This window comes from Felis catus, chromosome A1 (assembly GCF_018350175.1).
Source record: "Felis catus isolate Fca126 chromosome A1, F.catus_Fca126_mat1.0, whole genome shotgun sequence".
NCBI lineage: Eukaryota > Metazoa > Chordata > Mammalia > Carnivora > Felidae > Felis > Felis catus.
This window is the reverse complement of record NC_058368.1, coordinates 105,175,109-105,200,529: the sequence shown is the minus strand read 5'-3', so window position 1 is coordinate 105,200,529 and position 25,421 is coordinate 105,175,109. Positions and strand designations below refer to the sequence as shown.

The following is a 25,421-nucleotide window of genomic DNA, read 5'->3' as shown; positions in this document are numbered from 1 at the left end:
AGGAGAAGTTGAGGAGAGAAGCATGAGTGCTTATCCTCTCTCTCTCTCTCCTTAGACCCTGCTGGTGACTCTATCACACCTCATGATTGGTGTGAGAGCTCACATTTTCTCTTTTGGATGTTAATGCCTAGTATACCTAGGAATATTGAAAGACTAATCTCTGGGGATTAGAAACTATCTGAGATATGAATGAACAGTCAAAATCAATTTCAATGCTAACAGCTACAGTTAACAGTTCAGATTTTATTTTAATCAGTAATCATCATACTTCTTCACATTTAGCAACAAAATAAACTACACAATTCATGACTTTTCTACTTAACTATCCAAATATACATTTCCCTAGAACTCTTTAGGTAGTCTATAAATTTCAATAAATCCAAACTGAAAACTCATTCATTCTCATAAAGAGAAGTCACCACTATGCCAACACCGACAATACCCTTGATCACTATAGAAAGAGAGGAAGTTAACATTCATTGATGAAGTTTTGAGCATCTGGAAAGCTTTTGGTTGAGAAACCTGGTCTCATTAATAAAAGAACCTAAAAATAACTCAAGTAGAAAAGGAGTAGAATCTGGTGCTTTGAAATGGAAAAGAAAATAAACAAACCTGAGAGCAGGAAGTTGATTCATCCAAAACAAAGAGGGTGAGGTATTGGGTGTTCTTCAGATGGCAGGGAGAGTACTCCACTTCTACCTAGGTCCTTTGGGTAATATGACCTCAAATAGGCAGGTGTGCCAAGGGAGACTTGGCCCTGAGTGCTATATATAGTACAAGAGTTCCCACAAATCTTCTGTTAAAACTTAGCACTGAACGACAAGAACCATAAGTCTTTGAATGGGTCCATAGGCATTCAGAACAGAAAAATATAGCAGCCACAATGAACTAGAATATAGTGTCTGTCCCCTCTCCACTTTGGATAGTAAAATCCTTGGGGTACCTGTGCAAACCTCAGGGAGGAAAGAAGACCATTCTTCCTAACAATAACAGAGACCAAATTTCTGGCTCACAATCACAGTAGGGGCCTGAATCAGACTTGATTTTATTTAAACAAAAAAAAATATATATATATATATATATATATATATATATATTTTGTACATTGAACATCGTGAAATTAGACATGGAGGCAAATTGTACATTCTTTTCAGACCTTTTGATTGTCTGCTATTTAATGCCTAAACTTTAATCTCAACTTTTACCCGGTTTGGTGATAGTAGTGGTAGTAATAATAATGAACCAATTTCTGATTCCTCTGGGGTCCAATTGTAAATACTTACAGATCCAGGTGAAGACAAATGACTTAAACACTGGTGTGGCAGAATCTGATCCATACTTCCCACTTCTTCCTGGGTGTAGAGCCAGACTACCTTTCCTGGCATTCCCTGCCATTACTGTGGCCTCACAACTAAGCATTAGCCAATGAACGTGAGCAGAAGTGAGGTACACCACTTGCAGTTTTGTAGTTCCCCCGTATCTGTGGTTTTGTTTTCCATGGTTTCGGTCACCTGTGGCCACCCATGGTCTCAAAGCAGCTGATCCTCCTTGTGACATATTGTCAGAAGGTCAGGAGTAACCTGACGTTACATCACAATGCCCATGTCCATTTACTTCACTTCATCTCATCATGGAGGCATTTTATGAGCTCACATCATTACAAGAAGAGGGAGTACAGTACCATAAGGCATTTTGAGAGAGAGAGGGGGAAAGAGAAACCATATTTACATAACTTTTATTATATTATTGCTCTTGTTCTTACTATTAGTTATTGTTGTTTATCTCTTGCTATGCCTAATTTATAAATTAAACTTTACCATAGGTATGTACGTATTAGAAAAAAACGTGGTATATATAGAGTTCATTACTATCTGTGATTTCAGGCATCTACGGCGGGGAGGGGGGTGGTCTTTAAACATATCCTCCACAAGATAGGGGCGGGGTGGGGGTGGGATTACTCTGTAGACCATTATAAGCTTCTGAAGCACACACCTGCATGATCTCCTCCCTTCTGGCCCACTAGAATAGAGACGATCCCAAATCGGAATCGGAATCTACATGTGGAAGATGTCAGGGGCTTCATCAGTCTTTCAACAAGTGACCCTGAAGAACAATGAATGAGCAGAGCCTACATACCAAAAAGAGTACTCACAATAGAATGTAACTTGAATAGGCAAGAAATTTCTCTTGTGCTAAGCCACTGAAATTCTGGGGTCTATTTGTGACAACAGGTAGCATTGTTGTAATAAAATTTGAGTAGTTAAAACAACAACTACAAAAACAAACTAACTCCTTCCCACCTACAGTCACCACACAACCACGTCCTCTGTAGGGAACATCTTTCAAATTATAGAAAAGATGTAAGAAAAGAGTTGTTTAAAGTCAAAATCCAAGGTAAGGTTCATACTTAGGATACTTATAAATCTGTTTCATTTGCCACACAAAGTAGTCTATTTTAATTAGTTGCCAACATTTATAAGTGGAAAAATTTCCCACAAAAATCTAGACTTTCATCTTCTGAAAAACTTGGTAAGTTGAGCTTTATTCTCCTTCTTATGTATGATATGCACCCTGCAGACCCACATGACTTGTTCTGGCCATACTCCCTCTTTTGCATTACTTATCTGGCCTTTGAATGTAGTTGTATGTTACTGCTGGATTATCAGAAATAGCTGGGGATTTAGAAAACACACAATACCGGGGGCGCCTGGGTGGCGCAGTCGGTTAAGCGTCCGACTTCAGCCAGGTCACGATCTCGCGGTCCGTGAGTTCGAGCCCCGTGTCAGGCTCTGGGCTGATGGCTCAGAGCCTGGAGCCTGTTTCCGATTCTGTGTCTCCCTCTCTCTCTGCCCCTCCCCCGTTCATGCTCTGTCTCTCTCTGTCCCAAAAATAAATAAACGTTGAAAAAAAAATTAAAAAAAAAAAAAAAAGAAAACACACAATACCAACTAGACTATAACTACAATGAGGAGAGCCTACTTGAACCATTTACATGTTATATCCTTGGCTTCTTTTGATGGGAGTCCTAGAAACAGTCACATAAAATTTATAACTGCATTTGTTGATTTGAGATTACTGATATTTTTTGCCTCATAACTATCTCTCTCAGTATTCCCTATATGAAATCCAACATAAAGTCTCTTTTCAGAATTAGCTCACTAGAAAATAATTAGTAATATGTCCTCCACCAATACAATAAGAACTACTCATCTGTTATTTTCTCCATTTTGCCTTTAGCATTAAGAGCATCATAGTTATATTTCTTTCAAGTATACTCTATGGAAAGTTATGACTTAAACTTGCAGGTTCTACTTTTTCTCCTTTCATTGCTATTTTATTTCAATATGTTTGTTCTCATTTATAGTTAGTTGTGTACTTAAAATTCATCTGTTTCATACATACATTTATTATAGGCCACCTCAAATTCTTTGTGAAGTTAAATAGAGTATAAATAAATAAGTATAGTTAAATTAAACATTATCGTTAATGTTTAATAACAGTATAAAACTATATCAGGAGAACATAAAGTTTAATATTCATATCCATTTGAGATACATTTTTTTGTTTTTGTTTCTTTGCTTTTGAAAATAGGGTAATATTAATAAATAATTTCTTAGAATCTTTTCTAGATGATTTGCTGCCAACTAGAGGAGCATACTTAATTTGCTGTTGTTTCATTTGTTTTCTAAAATGCACATAGAGAAGCAACTATCATATACACATAGATAGATTCTTTTATTTACTTGGTCATTTGTTTAACAAGGCATTTACTGAACACTTACTTTGTATCAAGAACTATGTGAGACTAAAGCCAAGTCTCGGAACTTGGGGACTCAACTATTACAGTGGAATAAAGAGTAAAGAAAAGATGGGTAGAATATGCACTGGAAGAAAAGACAGTTTCTGCCTGAGGAGTCAAGAGAAGCATGTCACTTGAGGGAGACGCACGTCAGGTTTTGAAAGGCATGCAGTGGATGAAGCACAGGGAAGGGTCCACCTTGGGAAGGGATGGAACCTAGAACCTAGGAGAATCTTGAGTGAATCCCGGATCCTCAAAGCATGTCCTTGCTGAATGTCAATTGTCAGTAGAAGGCAGGGGACAAGGTCAGGAGGTTAAACCATCAAAAGAAAAGTGGTAGGGATCTGGTCAATGTCCTTTCTTGACATGATGGCCAATACCCTGTTACTGTTAATAAGCAGTCATTGAGAGATTTAAGTAAAATACTTATATTATTGGATCGGTGTAGTCAATGGAGCCAACTCTGGAATCAGTCTGATAACTTCCTTTATGATCCGTTGATTTAACTTGGTAATTATGCATATCAGAAAAAACGTAGAATAGCTTGAAAAGGTAAATATATTAAATTAGAGGCCACTAAAATAAATTTGAAAGATGTAGTTAAATGAATTTAACGGCAAGAAAATAAGACGGGGCAAGTGAGAAGTTTGGTTCACATTGTTCATGTCCTGACATCCTACCTAAATACTTGTTAGAGATGAGGCACAAATAACTTGACCCTAGACTTTCTTGGTAGTTAAAATAACCATTATGGAAACAAGATCCATGGAGTAAAAGCAAGCCCAGTGCTTAGTGAAGATACCAATATTCATACAGCAGAAGGCATCCTCTCTGATATAATAATAAATGTCCTCAATAGCAGTCTGACACCAAGTAATAATAAACTTGATAGGACAATTTTCTTTATTTTTCTTTTTTTTTTAATTTAAATTTTACTTGGCTAACGTCTAGTGCAATATTGGTTTCAGGAGTAGAATTCAGTGATTCATCACTTACATACAATACCCACTGCTCATCACAACAGGTGCCCTTCTTTGTACCCATCACTCATTTATCCCATCTCCCACCCACCTCCTTCTGTCAACCTGTAGTTTGTTCTCTATCATTAAAAGTCTCTTGGGATTTGTTTTCCTCTATTCTCTTCCTCCCCCACCCTTCCCATATGTTCATCTGTTTTGTTTCTTAAATTCCGCATATGACTGAAATTGTATGGTATTTGCCTTTCTCTGATTGACTTGTTCACTTAGCACAATACATTCTAGCTCTATCCACATCATTGTAAATAGAAAGATTTCATTCTTTTTGACTGCCAAGTAATACTTTATACACACACACACACACACACACACATACACACACACACGCACACATCTTCTTTCTACACTTACTGTTTATGGATATTTGGGCTCTCTCCATAGTTTGGCTGTTGTTGATAATGCTTCTATAAACATTGGGGTGCATGTATCCCTTTAAATCTATATTCTGTATCCTTTGAGTAAATACCTAATAGTGCAATTGCTGGATCGCAGGGTAGTTACATTTTTAGTTTTTTGAGGAGACTCCATACTGTTTTACAGAGTTACTGCATCAGTTTGCATCTCCACCAACAGTGCAAGAGGGTTCCTGTTTCTCTGCATCCTTGCCAACACCTGTTGTTTCTTGTGTTGTTAATTTTAGCCATTCTGACAGGTGTGAGGATGTATCTCATCATGGTCTTGATCTGTATTCCCTTGATGATGAGTGATGTTGAGCATCTTTTCATGTGTCTGGTAGCCGTCTGGATGTCTTCTTTGGAAAAGTGTTCATGTCTTCTGCCCATTTATTCACTGGGCTATTTGTTTTTGTCTTTTGGGTGTTGAGTTTGATAAGTTCTTTATAGATTTTGGATACTAACCCTTTGTCAGATATGTCATTTGCAAATATCTTCTCCCATTCTATAGTCTGCCTTTTAGTTGTGTTGATTGTTTCCTTCCCTGTGCAGAAGCTTTTTATCTTGATGAAGTCCTAATAGTTCATGTTTGTTTTTGTTTCCCTTGCCTTTGGTGATGTGTCTAGTAAGAGGTTGCTGTGGCTGAGGTCAAAAGGTTGCTGCCTTTGTTCTCTAGGATTTTGATGGTTTCCTGTCTCACATTTAGTTCTTTCATCCATCTTGAATTTATTTTTGTGTATGGGCATTGTGTCATTCAAAGCCATTATTTTCTTGTTGATTTTCTGCTTAGATGACCTGTCCGTTGCTGTAAGTGGGGCGTAAAAGTCCCCTACTATTATTGTATTATTATCAATGAGTTTGTTTATGTTTGTAGTAATTAATTTATGTATTTGGGTGTCTCAGGTTGGGGGCATAAATATATACAATTGTTATATCTTCTTGATGGATATACCTCTTAATTATGATACAATGCCCTTCTTCGTCTCTACCTACAGTCCTTGTTTTAAAATCTAGTTTGTCTGGGGCACCCAAGTGGCTCAGTCGGTTAAGTGCCCAACTTCAGCACAGATCATGATCTTGTGGTTCATTAGTTTGAGCCCTGCTTTGGGCTCTGTGCTAAAAACTCAGAGCCTGCAGCCTACTTCAGATTCTGTGTTTCCTTCTCTCTCTGATCCTCTCCTGCTCACACTCTGTCTCTCTGTCTCTCAAAAATAAATAAAACATTAAAAAAATAAAAATAAATAAAAGCTAGTTTGTCTGATAGAAGTATGGCTACTCCAGCTTTCTTTTAATGTCCATTAGCATGATAGATGGTGTTCCAACCCCTCACCTTCAATCTGCAGGTGTCTTTAGGTCTAAAATGAGTCTCTTATAGTCAGCATATAGATGCATCTTGTTTTTTTATCCATTCTGACAACCTATATCTTTTTATTAGAGCATTTAGTCCATTTACATTCATAGCGATTAATGAAAGATATGAATTTAGTGCCATTGTGTTACCTGTGTTTCTGGTGATACTCTATGGAATGGGACATTTTATAAATATTCCAAAACTAAGTCATTAGCATCATGTCAAACCACTTCTCCCACATTCAATGAAAGCAATTCTAGAGCAACTTGATACAGTCTGGGAATTGGCTCTCTGCTGACCTCATTTACTTGAAGAATTTTAGGGTAGCTCTGTAAAAGAAAACATGAACTACATTTCAGGTACCACCCTGTGATATACTTTCTCTCATCCAAGCTTTTTAAAGCGAAATATCGAGTGACACTCCAGGTTAGACCCTAGAGTACAGTTAAGCACAGAGCTCTCTGGTAGAAATGGCCAGGTAGGCTGGGGCTAGAACTGATATCTGCTTTTGGAAATTGCGGGCCCTGAAATGCTACTGTTTGAATTGAAAGAAGTATCTGCCACTTTCTGCCACTTTCATTCATCCATTCAGTCATTGACTGACTGACTGAGTCATTTAACACATACTTATTGAGAACATACTATGAGGAAGACACCATGAATTAGATGCAGGCTCTACTATTAAGAAATTTATCATGTTGGATAAAGACAGAGAAACAGAAAAATTACAAGGAGATGTTTCTACCAAAGGCTTAAAAAGACATTCACCAGGGGAAGAAATGAGCTGAATAAATGTTGATAGGATATAAGATTGTCTTCAGAAAGTAATTTTCTCTTTAACTTCCTATAAAATAAACTGAATGTAGGCTAATATGAGGTACTTTATTCCATAAGTTTATTAACCACAACCCTATAAAAATTGTGGATCAGTTTTACTGAAACAGTTCATTTTGTAATAACTTTTAATAAGTTTTTTGAACCTTTGTGTCAGGCACGTTGCTATTTCTTGTGTATCACCCCACTTCACACATTTGTATACCTTCTTAAAGCACCCTGTGAAGCTAAGTAATGTTATTATCTTCTTACCACAAATAAGAAGAACAGAACTTGTGGAACCTTTGTCAGGTCCTTCAAGCCCAGTGCCTAGTTCTCCATTACTACCCTTGTCTCTGGCAGGAAACAGATAATAGGACCTTTTAAACTGCCCTCATGATCTATAATAATAGCTTATCTTTCTTTTCTCTACAGTGGGAGGGCATGATACTCATCTTAAATCTTAAGTGGTTTTAATTCTTAAGAAAAAAATGATTAAAATATTACTTGTATCAGATTCTTTTAGCAATAGCATAGGATGAGTTCTGTGTGAGCATTAATGGCTAGGTTAATGCAGCTCAGAATCAAAAAGGGGGAAATACTGTGAATAATCTTGCACTATTCTCATTTGTTTTTTTTTAAGTTTTTAAAATGTGTATTTGTTTTGAGAGAGAGAGAGAGAGAGAGAGAGAGAGAGTTGGGAAAAGGCAGAGAGAGAGGGAGAAAGAGAATCCTAAGCAGGCTCCACACTCTGAGTGGAGCCTGACACAGGGCTTGATCCCATGACCCTGGGATCATGACCTGAGCTGAAATCAGGAGCCAGACACTTAACTTCCTGAGCCACCCAGGTGCCACTCTAATTTAATTTTTTTGACAAGCAGATGGAGATTATAGTAATGATCTGTACTAGAATATTTGGGACTATAAAATTTGTACATTCCTTTAATAAAATGTTGGTGTGAGAAGCCTGTGATTATCAAGTAAGGCACCAAAATAAGTACTTGAAGAAATGCATAGGTAACTAATAAATATTCACAAAAAAGTGAAAGGACTATACTCTGTGTCCAGTTAGGTGGCTAGACAAAGATCAGGCACATGCAATGGTCCTAAAGAGCGAGGGTGGTTTGGGTGTTTATTCAGCTTAAACTTAGTCATCATCTATAGAAAATGAAGAAACAGCATGCAAATCTGGTTGAGGAGAAAGTGAACCTCCTGGGTGTTGGCCAGAATCTAGGCTTGGAAGATGTGATTGACCAAATTCATGCCATAGGTCTACGTGCCTGCCTCTGCCCTCACTCGGAGATCCAACAGCTAAGATTAGTGCCTCCCACAGTAATTTATTGTGCCTTGGATTTCTAGGCAAAATTTAAAAAAGAGAGAGAGAGATAAGTTTAATAACATCCTGATAGAGTTCCAAAGTTTTATTTTGAATATTGCTTTGTCAGTATGCTAGAAATTAGCTATTTAGCCACATCTTACTGGGCCACGTCTGCTAAATGGCTCACAGTTCAGAGAGCACCAATTCTAAGTTATGAGCAACTTGCTGGTATGAAATGAGAGCTCAAACCCTTTCCTCTTCCAAGTCCTCAGAGAAGTTTGGCAGTAACTCTCACCAATGGGATTTGAAAGCCTCTGTTATTCTTTTCTTTTAACCTCTCCAGATCAAGCATATAGGAGATGAACCATGGAATAACCACATACGGGGTTCAGATGAGGGGCCAAATAGTCATCCATTCCAGACAAACTAACCAAAGAAGGTAGACTGTAGAGAGGGGTTGAGTAAAATATAATCAACTAATGCAATAAAAATATTCCTGAGACTTATCACACATGGAGCCATGCTGTGTTCATAAATAATCACTGAGGGATCTTCCATTTTGATAAACATGTCTGCCTCTAAAAGAATGGCTCATAGGGCAAGAATTTCCCCATTCCTCATTGGCTTCAGGTAGGGCACCATTAGATCCTACTACCAAACTCCCTCAGGGTGATTAACAGCCACGAGGTCGATAGAGTACAATAAAGTTAAAAGATCGTAAAAACCAATTTGTTGACACACTGGCTTATGTGTATGTGCATACGTATTCAGCAAAAATTCTGAATTAAAAGTGAAAAAAAGTGAAATTAGGGCTGCTTGGGTGGCTCAGTCAGTTAAGTATCTGACTCTTGATTTCAGCTCAAGTCATGACCTTACAGTTCATGATATTGAGCCCTGCGTGGGGCTCCGTACTGAGAGCATGAAACCTGCTTGGGATTCTCCGTCTCCCTCTCCCTCTGGCCTTTCTCTGCTCATGTACTTGTGTGTGTGTGCTCGCTCTCTCTCTGTCTCTCTCTCTCTCTCTCTCTCTCTCTCAATCAATTGATCAATCAATCAATAGTGGAATCAAACTTATGAAACAGGGGTCCTAGAGTCAAAATATCTATAATTTGAGTGTTTGCTTTACTACCTACTAACTGTTGGCCGTGAGCAGGCTTTTTACTGTCTTTGACTCTCACTTTCTTCATCTGATAGAAGAGTAGTAATGCCTGCTTCACAGGATTGTTGTGAAAAATAAATGGACATAATGTGGTGGGAGCATTTAGGAAACTATAAATTGTTAAATGACTCGAAGCTGTTATTCATTACTGTCACTTTATCGTAGCATTAGTCATGACAAACTTCAGGAATGAAGTGATACTTTTAGAGTACATGGAAGTCTGGGCTTTGGTTGAGAAGAGCAGGGAGACTGTTTCTGTTTGGCTCATCATTTGAACAAACATGTCCAGTGTGCCACATTCCCAGCTTGCTGTACTAAGAATCAGGCCTGGAGATGTTTCTTAGAATCAGGAACATGAGGACAGAGAAGCTGACCCCCAACAGCAAGATGCTAGTCAGGACCCATGGTTTTGGTAAGAACAGAGGGTCTAGGCTGGAAGTGGGGGTTTTACTGGACAATACAGCACTTCTCAGACATCAGCCATCATCACAATTACTGGTAAGACTTTAAAAATGCATACTGCTGGATCACACTCCCATTGCTTCCGGTTCTGGTGGTATGAGATGAGGCCTCAAAATTCGCAATTCAAACAAGTACCAGTGAGTCTGATGAATCTAGTCCAGGGACCACTCTTTGAGAACTACATGGACAGCATAAGAATTACAGCTTCTCGCCTCTAATACCCTGATCTGATTCTCACAAGTTTAAAGGAAAAGGGAATTTCCTTTAAGCTAATTAGGATTGTTGGACGGTTCCTAAAATGGACAGGAATCAGATTCATAAGTAGACTGGAACTAGAACAATTCTGGTCCCAAGAGCACAAACCCCTTCATCATGATGCCTGGGCATCTCTGGTAGGATCTATCATTTCCAAATGTTCTTCGTCTCTTGCTTCACCTGAATTAATATTCAGAATCCAATTGGCTTAGAGAACATGCCCACTCCTCAGCTACTAGATGATAGGGTACTTTGAATTACAGTTCCAAGACGGTGCATCATGGAAGAGACACAGCTGAAAAGGATATCAGGGTACTGTTTCCAGAGATGTTAATGTATGCTCATGTAGCCAAGAAACAACATTAATAATGAAAACAGTCCATGTCTTCTATCACAGTAGGAAAAGATCAATTAACAGAGGGCCTGGAATTCTAGGGAAGAGGAGTTTGCACTTGATCTAAACTGAGGACTCTTGTAGATTCTTAGAAAGTAGTTGATAGCTTCCTTACTGGAGGAAAGTAAGAAATGAAATAAAGTCTTCAGGAAAATTCTCTTAAGCACTCATGTTGGCACCCCCCCCCACCCCATGCTTTTATTTTCCTGACTCTGAGCTTCACGACCATTGCTTCCAGGTTTAAGTATGTCCTCAGGAACTATAGATCAGGAGCTTCTGTTTTCAAAGACACACTCATCTAACCTACAGCTTGAATCATGCTGTACAGTTCATTGGAATGGCTCCTTCTTCTAGATGTTCGTAACTCTTTTACTTTATTGGAAATATTTCAAGCATACAAGATAGTATTAAAAATAACATAACACTCAAGTGCCTATTTCCCAGTTAGCCAGATTTCTCTTTTCGAAATAATCCCATTGAATGTTGTAGAACTTTTAGCCATGGTCAGGGCTGGGGAGTAACCAGATCAGGAGATGGGCGGGCCATTGAGATGGAAGTAAGGCAAAGGGGCAAACCTCTGGGTTACTGCAGATATTCAGGGCATCAATGACAGAGTGGATAGACAAGGATGACTACTTATACTCTCAAATACTAAAAATAGTGAAGCAATAGATTCAACAATTTGGAAGACATTCATTTTAAAAGGATATTTTTCCTTAAGATACCTAGTCCTGGCTCAAATTGCCCTAACATGAACAAGTACCTTTGAACAGTTATAAACATTTGCTTCAAATATTTGTTAATCCTATGTAGGTTTCTAAACAGATAAGTAATCGTGTGGGAAGGATTGATAAAAACACCTTGGTCAGACTAGCCCTGTGGGTGCCTCTGAGTAGGTACCTATGTGTGCACTCATGACAGTTTGTAATCTTTGAGAAGTATAAGCTGTAACTACATAAAGTTAACGCGATGAGATTTTAACCTTCAAAATATTAGCAGTGACAACTCAGTCTGAAATGTTTAGGCTTCTGTCTTCTCTCCATTTTATAGCTATGAATTTAATTATACAAAAATATAGTTCAACTCTTGGGTTTTAGACAAGTGAACTCTGAATAAAAGGAGGCCGCAAGGTTGTTACTTTTCGTGTAAAGATCATCATTTCCTTTAGGTGTTCTTTTTACTTCTTTTGAAATAGGGGTTTCCCAGAATGGTGTTTACTTTTGCTGCTGCTTTTTCATTCTATTTCCATTCTAAGATATCATTACCTTTTGTCCCATCCATGTTACACCTTGAAAGTATCAATTTCAGGTTACAGTAGCACCTTATGTAACTGGCATTTTTTTAAGAAATACAATTTCAAAGCAGGCTATCAATGCAAAAATCACTTTATTTTTAATTTAGCCATTTTAGTAATTCACTTCAGTGAAATATGAACAAGGCATTGAACCAGACACTATGCAAAGCATAAAGATAAACAGACTTGCTCCCTGTTCTCCAGGAGCTCACAGTCTTGGGGAAGAGCTAGCTCATCACTCAATTCTCTTGTGGGCCATAGTGTGACAAGTAACAAAAAAGAAGTGTAGAGATGTGCTATGAAAGTGCCAAAGAAAGGGAGATTACTTCTGGTTTGATGGTCAGGAGAAACTTCCTGAAAGGAAAAATTTTGATGAAGAATGGGGAAAATCTGTCATTCTTCATTAAAATTGTTGGTGGGGACAGACATTCCAGGCAGAGAGAAACCATGAGCAGAACCCCTAGGGCAGGAATGCATGGGCATTCCTGGGAGTCATAGATGTGTGATACAGAGCAGGAAGGAAAAGGGGACACGCTCTCATTTTCAGTGTGATAAATGCCACGGTCAGGAGGATGGACTTTGTTCTGGAGTAATGGGCGACCATTGTCTTACTCTAGGCTTTGGAATAGGGGAAATTACATGATTAGAGAAAAATTCAATTCACTTTGGCAAATGTATTGAGTGGCTGCAATGTGCCTGGCCCTCTACTTGAGATAATGGATGCAGAGAACCATTCTTGATGGTGCCCTCAGTGACCTTCAAGTCTAGTAGGAGACAGAAATATCAACAGATACTGTCAATAAAAAGTAGTATTTTGAGCTAAAATAGTTGTATATACAAGAGGCTGTCAGAGCCCAGAAAAGGTTTTCTGGGGGCTAAGGGAGAGCTTAATCCCTGATATCAGTCTTGCAAGAAGGTAAGAATTATTTGGATAAAGAGCAGAGGGAAGGATAGTCCAAAACCAAGACAACACAGAGAGCAAACTCACAGGGCACCAACTGACATGGGATGTGTAAAGAGAGACAGCAGTGCCATTTTATTGGCTCATTCAGTGGGAGGCAGAGAGAGGCTGGGGAAAGAAAGAGGGAGACGAGGGGGTAGGGATGGTCCTTTGGAAACCTCTTTCAGAGTAGAGGCAGGGAAGCCAGTGGACTACTACACGATCATATCCTACAGTAGTGTTACGTTTAGGAGGTATGGTCTGAACAGACATTCCACACTTTACACATGACTCCTGAACAGGGCGATTCAAGTTCATACTTGAATAATGTATTCTTAGTATTAATAATACTGTATTCTCAATATTAAAACTTCCAAGAAACTTCCAGTGTCCTATTCCAGAAGGACCCTTCCCCATCTACAGAGTTCCATTCTACCACCTTGGTCCTTCACTCCCTGTTCTCTTCTCTGGTACTCCAAATGGTTTCATCCTCCCTTTCAGTGTTACTCTTTGGCTCTGTTTGGTTTTCTGCCCCCACCCCGCGGACTCACGCATGGATTTTATCCTTTCTCTCCTCTGCAAACAGAACTTGATGGTGTGAAAGCAAGAGGGCTACGTGGTGATTTGGGTTGTGGTGAGGAACAGTGGGAGGTCCTGAACTCGAATATGTTCATAATGTGGGGTCAGTAGCAGTAAGATATAAGATGATCGTGAAGAGTTAGAGATAGGGCAGTTTGATGGCAGAGCAGACACAAAAGTGAGATAACTTTTAGAAACATACTCACAGCCTGACGACTAACTAAACGTGGAATGAAGACAGAGAAAGGTAGGATTTTAATACTGTTTGGTAGTTTGGATCTAGAATAAATTACAGTCGTACGATATTATTTGCAGTGACTAGGTTTTCAAAAAGAGGGGCACATTTAAGAGATAGGAGTAGAAGATGATAAATTTGACTTTGTATATGCTGAGCCTAGGGTGTCAGCAAGATATTCAAGTCATATTTAGCAAGCACAGTGCTTTCATTTGATGCAATATGCTAGCAGTCTCCAAACTTGTGTGATTAAATCAGCATTTATGGTCATTGGAAAACAACATACTATTGCCCTTTCTTTAAGATTGATTATACACTGGTAAGTCTTACAACTAAACCCATCTAATTTAACTTCATTTCCAATGTCTCTCCCATTTATTTTCCAGAATACCTCTTAACATCATTTGGAATGTTATTTTCAGGAACACTGTCTTAAGAAATGCTCATTACAGCACTAAGGAGGTGTAATTAGGGGATGATTAAGATAGAAAGAATTTGATGGGGGTGGTGGGGGTTGTTTATTTGCATGGAAGTGAGAGTTGAAGCATTATGAACTGATGAATCACTCAGAGTGAATGGAGAGAGAAGGAAGATTGCAGAAAGAACCTCTATAAACACCATTTGATATGTGAAATGGCATGTGGAGAACATAATTTGGAAAGACAGCAAACTGTAATAGCAAAAGCATGGGTTTCAGAACTGACATGTGTGACAAGTGATCTAAGCTTGATTATTCAGTTTTATTACCTGAAAATAATGCCCACCTTGTTGGGTTGTGTCAAGATTTAAAATAGAAAATAGGTGAAGCATGTACCACACAGTTAGACACATAATCTACTCTCATAAACACTATTAACTAATATTTTCATTTAAATCTTCTTGATGAGTTGAAGCAAAGCTTCTGTGATCACACTGCTAAAATCTGAACATGGAGCACTTACACAGAAGAGATCTCAGTTGTTGATGTTAATACCCTAATACAAGAAAGAAATCCCAGCTCAGACAAACCTGGGCCAGGAACAGCATGGTACAGGAATAGAATCTGCAGAAGCTAGGCAATGGAGGAAGACACCACAGGAATTTCCTGAAGGCGTCTGTGACTATGTTTCTTTAATCAGCTTTTCATGAAGAGATGCTGGAAGCTAATATCAGAACCTTACTGAACAATCTGCTCTCCTTAAAAAATTTCTGAACTCAACCCACCCTGGGCGAATGGCTGTAGGTATCAATCTGTCATGAGGAGACATCCTCTGGCAATAGTAATTATCTGTCACCCTCAGGGTCAGCTGGGGGAGGCATCTGCAACAGAACACTGAGCTAATGAGATATACTTGTGTTTGAATATGTCACCATGTCACAAATGCAGGCTTTAATCATTTTTACTATTGGTCAGTTGGACATACAAGGCCGAAAGACATTCTGAGGTCAGAGCTAAAAGCAGATTAGCTTTTGTCTATCCCAGAAAAAAAAAAAAGGCATTTACTGTGATTTTATCCTGATTAGCTCATTTCAAATTTCAAAGGGATGGTGACCAGAATTTGTTATTTTGCAGACTTTTTCTGCAGGACTTCTGGACTGTAGCCCCTCAGGTCTCAAATGGGTCTGAAAAGTTTATGGTTCAAATTGGCCATTTAACATGACTGGCCATTGTTTTTTTTTTTTTTTTAATGTTTATTTTTGGGAAAGAGAGAGACAGAGTGTGAGTGGGGCAGGGGCAGAGAGAGAGGGAGACACAGAATCCAAAGGACACTCCAGGGTCTGAGCTGTCAGCACAGAGCCCAATGCAGGGTCCGAACCCATGAACCGTGAGATCATGACCTGAGCCAAAGTCAGAAGCTTAACTGACTGAACCACCCAGGCGCCCCTGGCTGGCCAATGTTCTTGATCAAGAAGTCATCCCCCCTGGGACGCCTGGGTGACTCAGTCTGTTAAGCATCTGACTCTTGATTTCAGCTCAGATCATGATCTCACAGTTCGTGAGTTGGAGCCCAGTGACAGGTTCTGTGCACTGAACCCTGAGGACTCTGCTTGGGATTTTCTCTCTCCCTCTCTCTCTGCCCCATCCTCTCTTGTACTCTCTCTGTCTCTCTCAAAATAAGTCATCTCTTAGCACCCAAGATAAATAGAGAAGATTGCTGAAAAGAAGGTGAGCGAGTCTTTGAGGCATCGGGATTGCTCAGATCCTTGGGAAAGGAAAGAGGCAGGGTGACAGGTGGTTTATGTGTGTGAACACACAAGGGTATTGTGGCAGATGTTCATTAGTTGCTCTCTGCATGAAGATAGGCTAAAATATCAGTGAAATATACCCTAGGAGTTCATAGAGTCTCCCTCAGGGGAGTACTTGCAAGGAAAATGAACAGTTGTGTACCTGATTTGTTTATATGGTAATTTGCCTAAAAATCACAAGACTTGGGCAGAATGAATACATGTAACGCAGTGCTGCTTGTAATATGGTCCAAAATTGGCAGCATCAGCATTACCTGAATGTGGCATCGTCTAGAATTGTCAGTTCTCAGGTCATATCCTAGGCATGCAGAAAACAGAATGTCCAGGCGATTTGTTTCTAAGTGTTTTCTAAGTAATTCTTGATATACTGAAGTTTAAGAAGCACTCTTCTAGGCGTGTATTCGATGTGCCAGTCATTTCCACTTCTCTTCACTCACTCCACTAGCCTGGTTTCCACGTCTTTCTACCCTTAGTTTCTGGTTCTCTTATCCTGATGGTACCCGATTAGACCATCTGGTTGTATGTGAGAGATAAGTTTTGTAATTTTTATCCTGAGCATAAATCAGAATTCTACTTATGGAAAAGCAACTTTGTAGAGGCAATAACAATACTGATTTTTAGCCTGGTGATTTGGTTAGCAGCAAGAAGACCATGGTTTTAACTTCTGAGGAATTACCCTTCATTCCCAGGGTAACAGTGGTATAAATGCAGGGATTAAAAAAAAAAGGAGAAAAACACTTACATGGGCTGTAAGTTGCTCCTGGGAAGCTTTCACTTCAGCTTGTAATTTCTCAATGCACTGAAAAGGAGACACATTTAGAAACAAAATGTATAACTCTTCGTCTAATATAAAGTATTTCAGATATATGCCAGTTCTCAAATCCTGTGAATGGCAGCACTGTCTCTGCTAGGTGCTTTGGAAATCATCATTGAGAAATCTTCGCTCCCATCCCTATCTCCCTTTGATTCTATGAAGAGCCCACCAACAAAGAACACAAATATGTTAAGACTTAGGAAATGAGTAGGAAAATAATGTTTCCTTGATGTACGGAAGGTAATGCCAACTTATCTTATAACATATATACATATCTATATGGTATCAGATGGGTCTGATACTGTTTTTGTAACATATACATATGTTTTTATGTGAATATATATAGGGATAGATAGATAGATAGATAGATAGATAGATAGATAGATAGATAGATAGATAGATATCTCAAAGGTAGTTACAAACCCATTTGAGTTGACCAAGAAAAAAATTTATGTAAATGCCCAGAGATTCAGAGATTAATAACGTTTTATAAAATAATTGATTAAAGCATATGCCAAATTTTTGATCCACTCATCTTACTACACTGAAAGAAACTATTCCTTGACTAAGTTCAACCTTAAAAACGAGGAGACATTTGGGGGCACCTGGGTGGCTCAGTCAGTTAAGCGTCCGACTTTGGCTCAGGTCATGATTTCCTGTTTGTGGGTTCGAGCCCCCTGTCAGGCTCTGTGCTGAGCGCTAGGAGCCTGGAGCCTGCTTCGGGTTCTGTGTCTCCCTCTCTCTGCCTCTCCCCACTCACCCTCTGTCTCTCTCTGTCTCTCAAAAATAAATAAACATTGAAATATTTTTTTTAATGAGGAGACATTTGCATAGTTAATACCACTTACAAAATAAATAGCATATTCATATAATATGATTCAAAGGATACATATCAAACAAACTTTTAAGATGTTACTAACAAAATTAATTATTTTATGTGAATATTCATCAGGGAGTAGTTCTATTTAGCCGACACAAATATTATTTACCATCTTGAACTTAAATATGAACTTCCAACCTAGCCAGAAATGACTGCAGAATTGTCATTTCATAGAAGTTTAGGTAACTTTTTGAGATAAACATTATTTTTTTCTTCTCCAACCTACCTGGTCTTTTGCAAGAACCATTTTTTCATATGGCTCACCACTGTCTTCCTTATGATCCAGAGCCCCTAGTTTTTCCTCCAGCCAGGAAACTTGCTCAAGCAGTCTTGATTTTGTTCCTTCAGAGGCTGCAAGCTAAAGACATTTCTTGTAAGGGCATGTAAGTACAGTGATTTTTTTAAAGCTCCTTTCAAAAGTCTAATTGATACATGAATTACCTGCCACCAATATCTATTAAACATGAAAATGGCTTCTGGAATATTCCTCATAGCTGAAAAAGATTAGTATAGAGAGAAAATAAAATAATGTTGACTTTATATTCAGTAATAAAGATCTTTCTGGGCAAGAGATGAGACTACATAATTACAACACGCAGAGAGATTTCTAATGCAACAGCCTCAATGCTCACCCTTTTATGTTTCAAGAATGTACTTTGTTTTTACATGTGCATTCTGTACTGTTTTTTTGTATATAGTTCTTGGAACTTAACTCTTGGGGGACCTACAGCTCTTGAGAAAAAATAGGAATACCGACACCCTTGCATGTTCACCCTTTAAGCAGCTGAAGGGAAATGTAGGAATTTCAAGTTAAAGTCTGATTGGAGGCAGATCTAGGCTAAACCATCACTAGAAAATGTCTAAGGATGATGAGCTTTGTTTTACTGTTTGTAGATTCCTCTTGAGGAAAGGGGAGTTTGATAGTGTCTCATTCTTGAATTCCCTTGGAGAGCCCCTGGACTAGCATTTCCTTTCATTCAGACAGCTTATTGTGCATTTTTTCTATAGCTCAGCAACAATTCTGAGAGTCTCTGGAAAGGGACACACACCTTGTATTCATTCCAGTTCCCAGTGTGTCCTTGGAGGCATGAATTACCTTTAAGTATCTCTTTCATACTATTCCAAAAATTCTTGCGAAGCATGCTGTCTCATCTTGAAAAGCGCAGTAAGTTTTTAAAGCTAATTTACCAAATGGGGAAGCCTAAAGAAGTTGCTCCGTCACGGAAATAAAGCGGGAACGTCATATATAAAGTGGCATTGATCCACACAATCATTCACTTGCAATTATTTGTTTAGTTGGTGCTTCGCAGCCATTCTGTTATGTTCTGGAGATTATAAAAGCACAATGTGAGAGCCAGAGGGAACACATATGTCATAAACTGTTGGCTGTGCCTCTCAGCTCTCAGTGACCTTGGAGACCTGTTGGGCTCCTCATGGACAGTGACAAATTTCAACCGAGTACATGAGAGCTTGGAGATGTAGCCTGGTTGTTCCAGGCACCCTTCTATTTTATTACACAGTACAGAGTGTAATGGCTAAACACTATGTGATTGAGGCAAGTTTCTCAGTTTCTACGGGCTTGATTTTCCAGTCTGTAAATGGGAACGGGGATGAAAAGAATAGTACTTAACTCACAGGTTTGTTTTGAGGATTATATGAGTTTATGTAGAATAATGCTTGAAATATTTCCTGTACTTAGTAACTATTATTATTATTATTATTATTATTATTATTATTATTATTTCTTCTACCTCCTCTAGATTACAGTATTGATAAAAGTCTTATTCAAATATTTATCAAACTATAAAACACAGTGTCTGAAGACATCACAACACCTTTGAGCTGGTTACCCTAAACTCAAACTGTATTCGGTTCACTTACTTCCTACAACCACTCTAGTGTTTAGGGAAAAGTCCTCTCTACATCTGGCATTTTTTTTCTCTCAAATGCAGTCTTTCTCAGATTGGTCAATTTTGTTCCCATATTCTACCTGACTTATAACTCATCCAGTTCCCATCTGGTTGTCTTTCTTTTATATCTGCCTTCTATTATTTTCAAGCTTTTATTCATTCATTCAACACTCATTTATTCACTCATTTGTTATAGAAATATGTTGGGCATTTATTAAAAGTAAGCCTTCAAAGGTAAAAAATGAGAGTGACATTGCTTATATGCTCAAAAAGCTTGCACTTTACCCAGAAAGGCAGAGAATTTTAAAACTATTATGTAATATGAAAGTATACAGTTGAATAATAGTAATGACCCTAACAATTTACTGGGTATTTACTATACACCAAGCCTTCTGCAGAACCTTTTGTTTTCATTATTATTTGTGTATCTGAATTCATCTTCATTCCCCTTTTGCAGATAAAGGAATTCACTAAGTTTAGTAAAGTTGTGTAACTTGCCCAAGCACATAGCGAGTTATGTGTTACAGCCCAGGTTTTCACTAGTGGGCACTGGGTCTGATTCCCTAAAGCCCAAATTTGACCCCAGCTCCTGAAGTGGGACCTGAGAATCATGAAAATCCCATCCTGTTTTCTGCTCATTGGTTCAAGAATCAAAGTCTTAATCAGAGACTGGTTTTTCTTTGGCCACAGTTAATAAATGCGGATATGTGATCCACTCGTACTGCTCAGCAGGAATTTTGATGATTGGGGGAAGCATTCTGTCTCACCTACCAGATGTGAATGCTGATGTAGCCATCCTACAAACATCCAGGAAACCCGTATATAATGAAGCTACACTCTGAATGGAAGAGTGACCAACATTATTGAAATACTGTATCAACAAATCTTGAAGCACATCCTACCTTGGACTCACACATAGTGAGCTAATAAGTTTCCTTATTATCTAGAAATTGAATTTTCTGTTACTTACTACCATAAGCATTCTACTGATGTACTGTCACATTCCAAAGGCCCATGCTCTTGACCACAAATAAGTAAATTCTATGGAAAAACAGCAGTAATTAACATTTATTTGGTAGTTACACCATACCACTCATTCTGGGTGCTGTCTGTACACAAGCTACCTTAGTCCAATGCTCAAAACTCTATAAGGAGTTTGGTTTATATTTTTTATTAATTATAACCACTTTAAAGAATAAGAAACTAGATGCTTTTAGGAGTGAATTAGCTTGCCCATAGCTAATAAGAAGAGGTTGGTTTTGGATCTTCAATGGACTGCCTCCAACTCTGGGTCTTACATTATTTCCAACCCTAATTCTAAGGCTGCCTATAAAGATGAGGTCTGTGGTTTTTCCCTCCAATAACTACATGGCCTTCAGCATTATTTCTCACATGTTTACCTATTTAACTGAAAGAAAATTTTTGTCTTTTTTTCCTAAAACTCAAGAATTCTGTCCTAACATCTTGCTTCCTTTTTATATAGACATCAACCCCATCTCTTTCTTGCCCTCTTATAAAAGGTCTTTGTCTCAATATCCCTTTGATTCAGATATATTTACCTCAGGCTTAGCTTTCCTCTAAGAAATCTTGACTTGGAGTCAGGGATCTATGTGTTAGTCTCAATTCTACAACTCACGGACCCTAGGACCTTGGTACCCATAATAGGATTTTATATGCTATGTTGCTATGTTTTTACAGAGTATTTCTCCAGTCATATGTGTTCAAACTGGACTGTAAATTCCCCAGAAGGAGGAATGGAGAATTCTGTCAAAACTTACAAGACACACTCAAACTGGTCCAGAGCAATCTTTGCTAAGATCATTCCACTTATTAATTTTATAAACTTAATTCTCATATGTATGTATCATCACCTCACAGCAGCCTGATACAGGGATCGTATTCTTTCTTCCATATATGGATACATTAGGGGCAAGATCTAGTAATTTCTTGTTGCATTTTATTTTACAATGATGAAACTATTTATTTGCATAAGGTGATACTGAGTCCCCTTTGAAAATAACCCATCAAATAGGACTCATAATCCAAAAGGGTAGAAGAGAAAAGAGATGAGAAGAAAATAAAATAAAATGAAAATTATACATCAGTTTTTTTTTATTATTCTATTTTAGCACCGTCTGAAAGATTGTGCTCTATTGCTGAGTCACAAGATGTTAGTTGCCATTTTTTTCACTCCATTGTTTTGATGGATGTTTTAGGACTTTTTAATATCTAATTTTCAATTCAGGAAGCCTTTAGGAATGCTGCCTAAATCCAAATTCAAATTATGAGATGAAAAAAAAAGGCATCAAAGTAAAAGGAAATCCAAGTTAGCCTGAAAAATACCATAATTGAATTTTAAAACTCTGGGGACCTTGGTCATTGCTTCTTCTTCTTGTTTTTTTTCTTTTTTCTCTTTTTTCATAAGAATGGCTTGGTTTTATAGAGTAGAACCTTGTTTGGGGACGGATAGAAAAAAAGTTTAGCCCAACTTAGTATCTACTCACAAAAAGAGATTAGAAATACTGGACATCTGTTCTTGAAATGACTAATCTTCATATATCCTAACTAGCCACTTTTTAAAAAAATTTTTTTTCAGTGTCTATTTATTTTTGAGTGACAGAGAGAGACAGAGTGTGAGTAGGGAAGGGGCAAAGAGAGAGGGAGACACAGAATTCAAAGCAGCCTCCAGGCTCTGAGCTGTCAGCACAGAGCCCAACGTGGGGCTCGAATCCATGAACCATGAGATCGTGACCTGGGCTGAAGTCGGACGTCCAACCGATTGAGCCACCCAGGTGCCCCCTAGTTAGCCACTTTTGCTGGAACATAGGTTCACAGGATGCTGGAAGCCTCATTTTCTACCTCTGACTCTTTTTGCCAAGCAGATCCCCTTCTCTTCTACCAATAGTGTCAAAAAGTTTGGAGGGAAGAAATGACTTAAAAAGTATGAACAACAACATTTGTCTTCAGAATTAGGTAAAACAAAGAAGCAACTTCCATGTCATATCTTCAAGGCTGTGTAAATCCACTAAAAAAAAAAAATTCAACTTTCAATATTTACCCCAAAGTTAAGTAAAAAAGCATTATAAAAGTATTGTAATATAGCTAAAAGTGAAAGAAAGGTAAAATTTTATCCATTGTACAGTTTATTGATGGAGTCAAGAAAGGGTACTGATATATTTTAGAATTGTATTCAAGATTGTGGTTAAAGCAAAATGACTTGGACTTCACAGAAGATGGCATGGTGGTCCTTCCATGTAAATAACTACTAAGCTGGCAAGAACTGTCAGAGCCAATCAGTTCAGGACTCTGGAGTCTAGTAGGACACCTGCATCCAGGAAAATACTGGAGGAAGAAAGAGACTGGCATTGAAAGAAATCTCTGTCAGGTCACTGGCTAACTGCAGAGATAATGGCACAGGAGCCTTTGGTGACCACATGTGAAAAGAAATATAATCTTTGGAAAATTAATTAGGAAAACTAAGTAAACATACAACTGCAGTCTTCAACAAGCAACAATGGCAATTCTTAGAGAGGAGTGGGTGGAGAATCCGATTTCTAGAGTTACCACATTACAATACTTGTCTAGTTCTCAATGAAAAATTGCAAACCTCACATAGTTAAGTATGGTGCATTTATTTAAAAACGATTAAAACTGTACCTGAAGAAACTCAGACATTGAAATTTTGGACTTACTGGACAAATATTTTAATCTTTTTAATGTTTATTTTATTTTTTGAGAGAGAGGCAGAGCATGAGTGGGGGAAGGATAGAGAGAGAGGGAGAGACAGGATCCAAAATAGGCTCCAGGCTCTAAACTGTCAGCACAGAACCCAACAGGGGGCTCGAATCCATGGTCTGCGAGATCATGACATGAGCTGAAGTCGGGCCCTCAACAAACTGAGGCACCCAGGTGCCCCTGGTCAAACATTTTAAATTAACTGTGTTAAATATGCTCAAACAGCTGAAAGAAAAAATGAGGAGAAAAAGTAAAGAAAATCAAGAGTGATGTATGAGCAGAGAGAAGATATGAATAAAAGGGACAGAAATTATAAAAAGAAACTAATTAGAAATTCTGAAGTTGAAAAGAAAAATAGTTAAAATGAAAAATTCGCTAGAAGAGTTTAACAGGAGATAGAAGCGGCAGATGATAGAATCAGTAAACTTGAAGGTAGACCAACTGAAATTTCCCAGCCTGTGGAGCAGGAAAAGAAAAGTGGGAAGATAAATGAAGAGATCTAAGGGGCCTGTGGGATACTACCAGACACATTAACACACACATTATAGGAGCGAATAAATTAAAAAGATACAAAATAAAGTGAATCAAAATGGTATAAAAGGGGGGCATCCGGGTGGCTCAGTCAGTTGAGTGTATGACTTCATTTCAGGTCATGATGTCGCAGTTCATGAGTTCAAGCCCGGCATTGGGCACACGGCCTTCAGTGCAGAGCACGCTTTGGATCCTCTGTTCCCCCCCACCTCCCCCACTTACACTGTCTCAAAAATGAACATTTAAAAACAAAAAACAACAACCAAAAAAATGATATACTGGGAAAAATCAAACACAGAAGAAGGCATCATTGGAGTATTTAAGAGTAAGAAAGAAGTAAGATATATAGAAAACAAATAGTAAAGTGGCAGAAGTGCATCCTTCATTATCAGTAGTACTTTAAAAGTAAATGGGTTACAAGGGATACAGGAGTACTGATGCATAGGGGCACTTGTACCCCAATGTTTATAGCAGCACTCTCAACAATAGCCAAATTATGGAAAGAGCCTAAATGCCCATCAACTGACGAATGGATAAAAAAATTGTGGTTTATATACACAATGGAGTACTACGTGGCAATGAGAAAGAATGAAATATGGCCCTTTGTAGCAACATGGATGGAACTGGAGAGTGTGATGCTAAGTGAAATAAGCCATACAGAGAAAGACAGATACCATATGGTTTCACTCTTACGTGGATCCTGAGAAACTTAACAGAAACCCATGGGGGAGGGGAAGGAAAAAAAAAAGAGGTTAGAGTGGAAGAGAGCCAAAGCATAAGAGACTCTTAAAAACTGAGAACAAACTGAGGGTTGATGGGGGGTGGGAGAAAGGGGAGGGTGGGTGATGGGTATTGAGGAGGGCACCTTTTGGGATGAGCACTGGGTGTTGTATGGAAACCAATTTGACAATAAGCTTCATATATTGAAAAAAAAATAAAAGGAAATGGGTTAGACCCACCAATTAAAAGAGATTTGTGGAATGGATAATAAACATGATCCATCTATACAGTGCTTACAAGAGACTAACTTCAGACTTGAAGAAACAAATAGGTTCTAAGTGAAAGGATGAAAAAAGATATTCCATGCAGATAGTAGCCAGAAGAGAGCTAGGGTGGCAGACAAAATAAATGCTGAATCAAAATTATTACCAAATGCAAGGAAGGGTATTGTATATTGGTAAGTGCCACTTAATCAAAATTATATACATACATTCACCAAACAGCAGATCTCCCAAATATATGAAAAAAACTAACAAAATTTAAGGGAAAATATTAGTAATAAACAGTAATAGAGTAG

The 25,421-nt window shown here is 38.3% G+C and overlaps 1 protein-coding gene across 4 annotated transcripts in view; it reads right to left on the bottom strand.

Moving 5' to 3' along the window:
• The window catches only part of CCDC192 (coiled-coil domain containing 192), a 211,715-nt gene that overhangs the window by 134,538 nt on the left and 51,756 nt on the right, over positions 1-25,421 (bottom strand). For all 4 annotated transcript variants that reach the window (XM_019831645.3, XM_045058581.1, XM_045058565.1 and 1 more), the window contains exons 4-5: positions 18,175-18,306; positions 16,997-17,053 (exon numbers count right to left, since the gene is read on the bottom strand). In XM_019831645.3, coding sequence (XP_019687204.2) covers positions 16,997-17,053; positions 18,175-18,306 — 189 coding nt within the window. The remainder of the gene's footprint in view (positions 1-16,996; positions 17,054-18,174; positions 18,307-25,421) is intronic.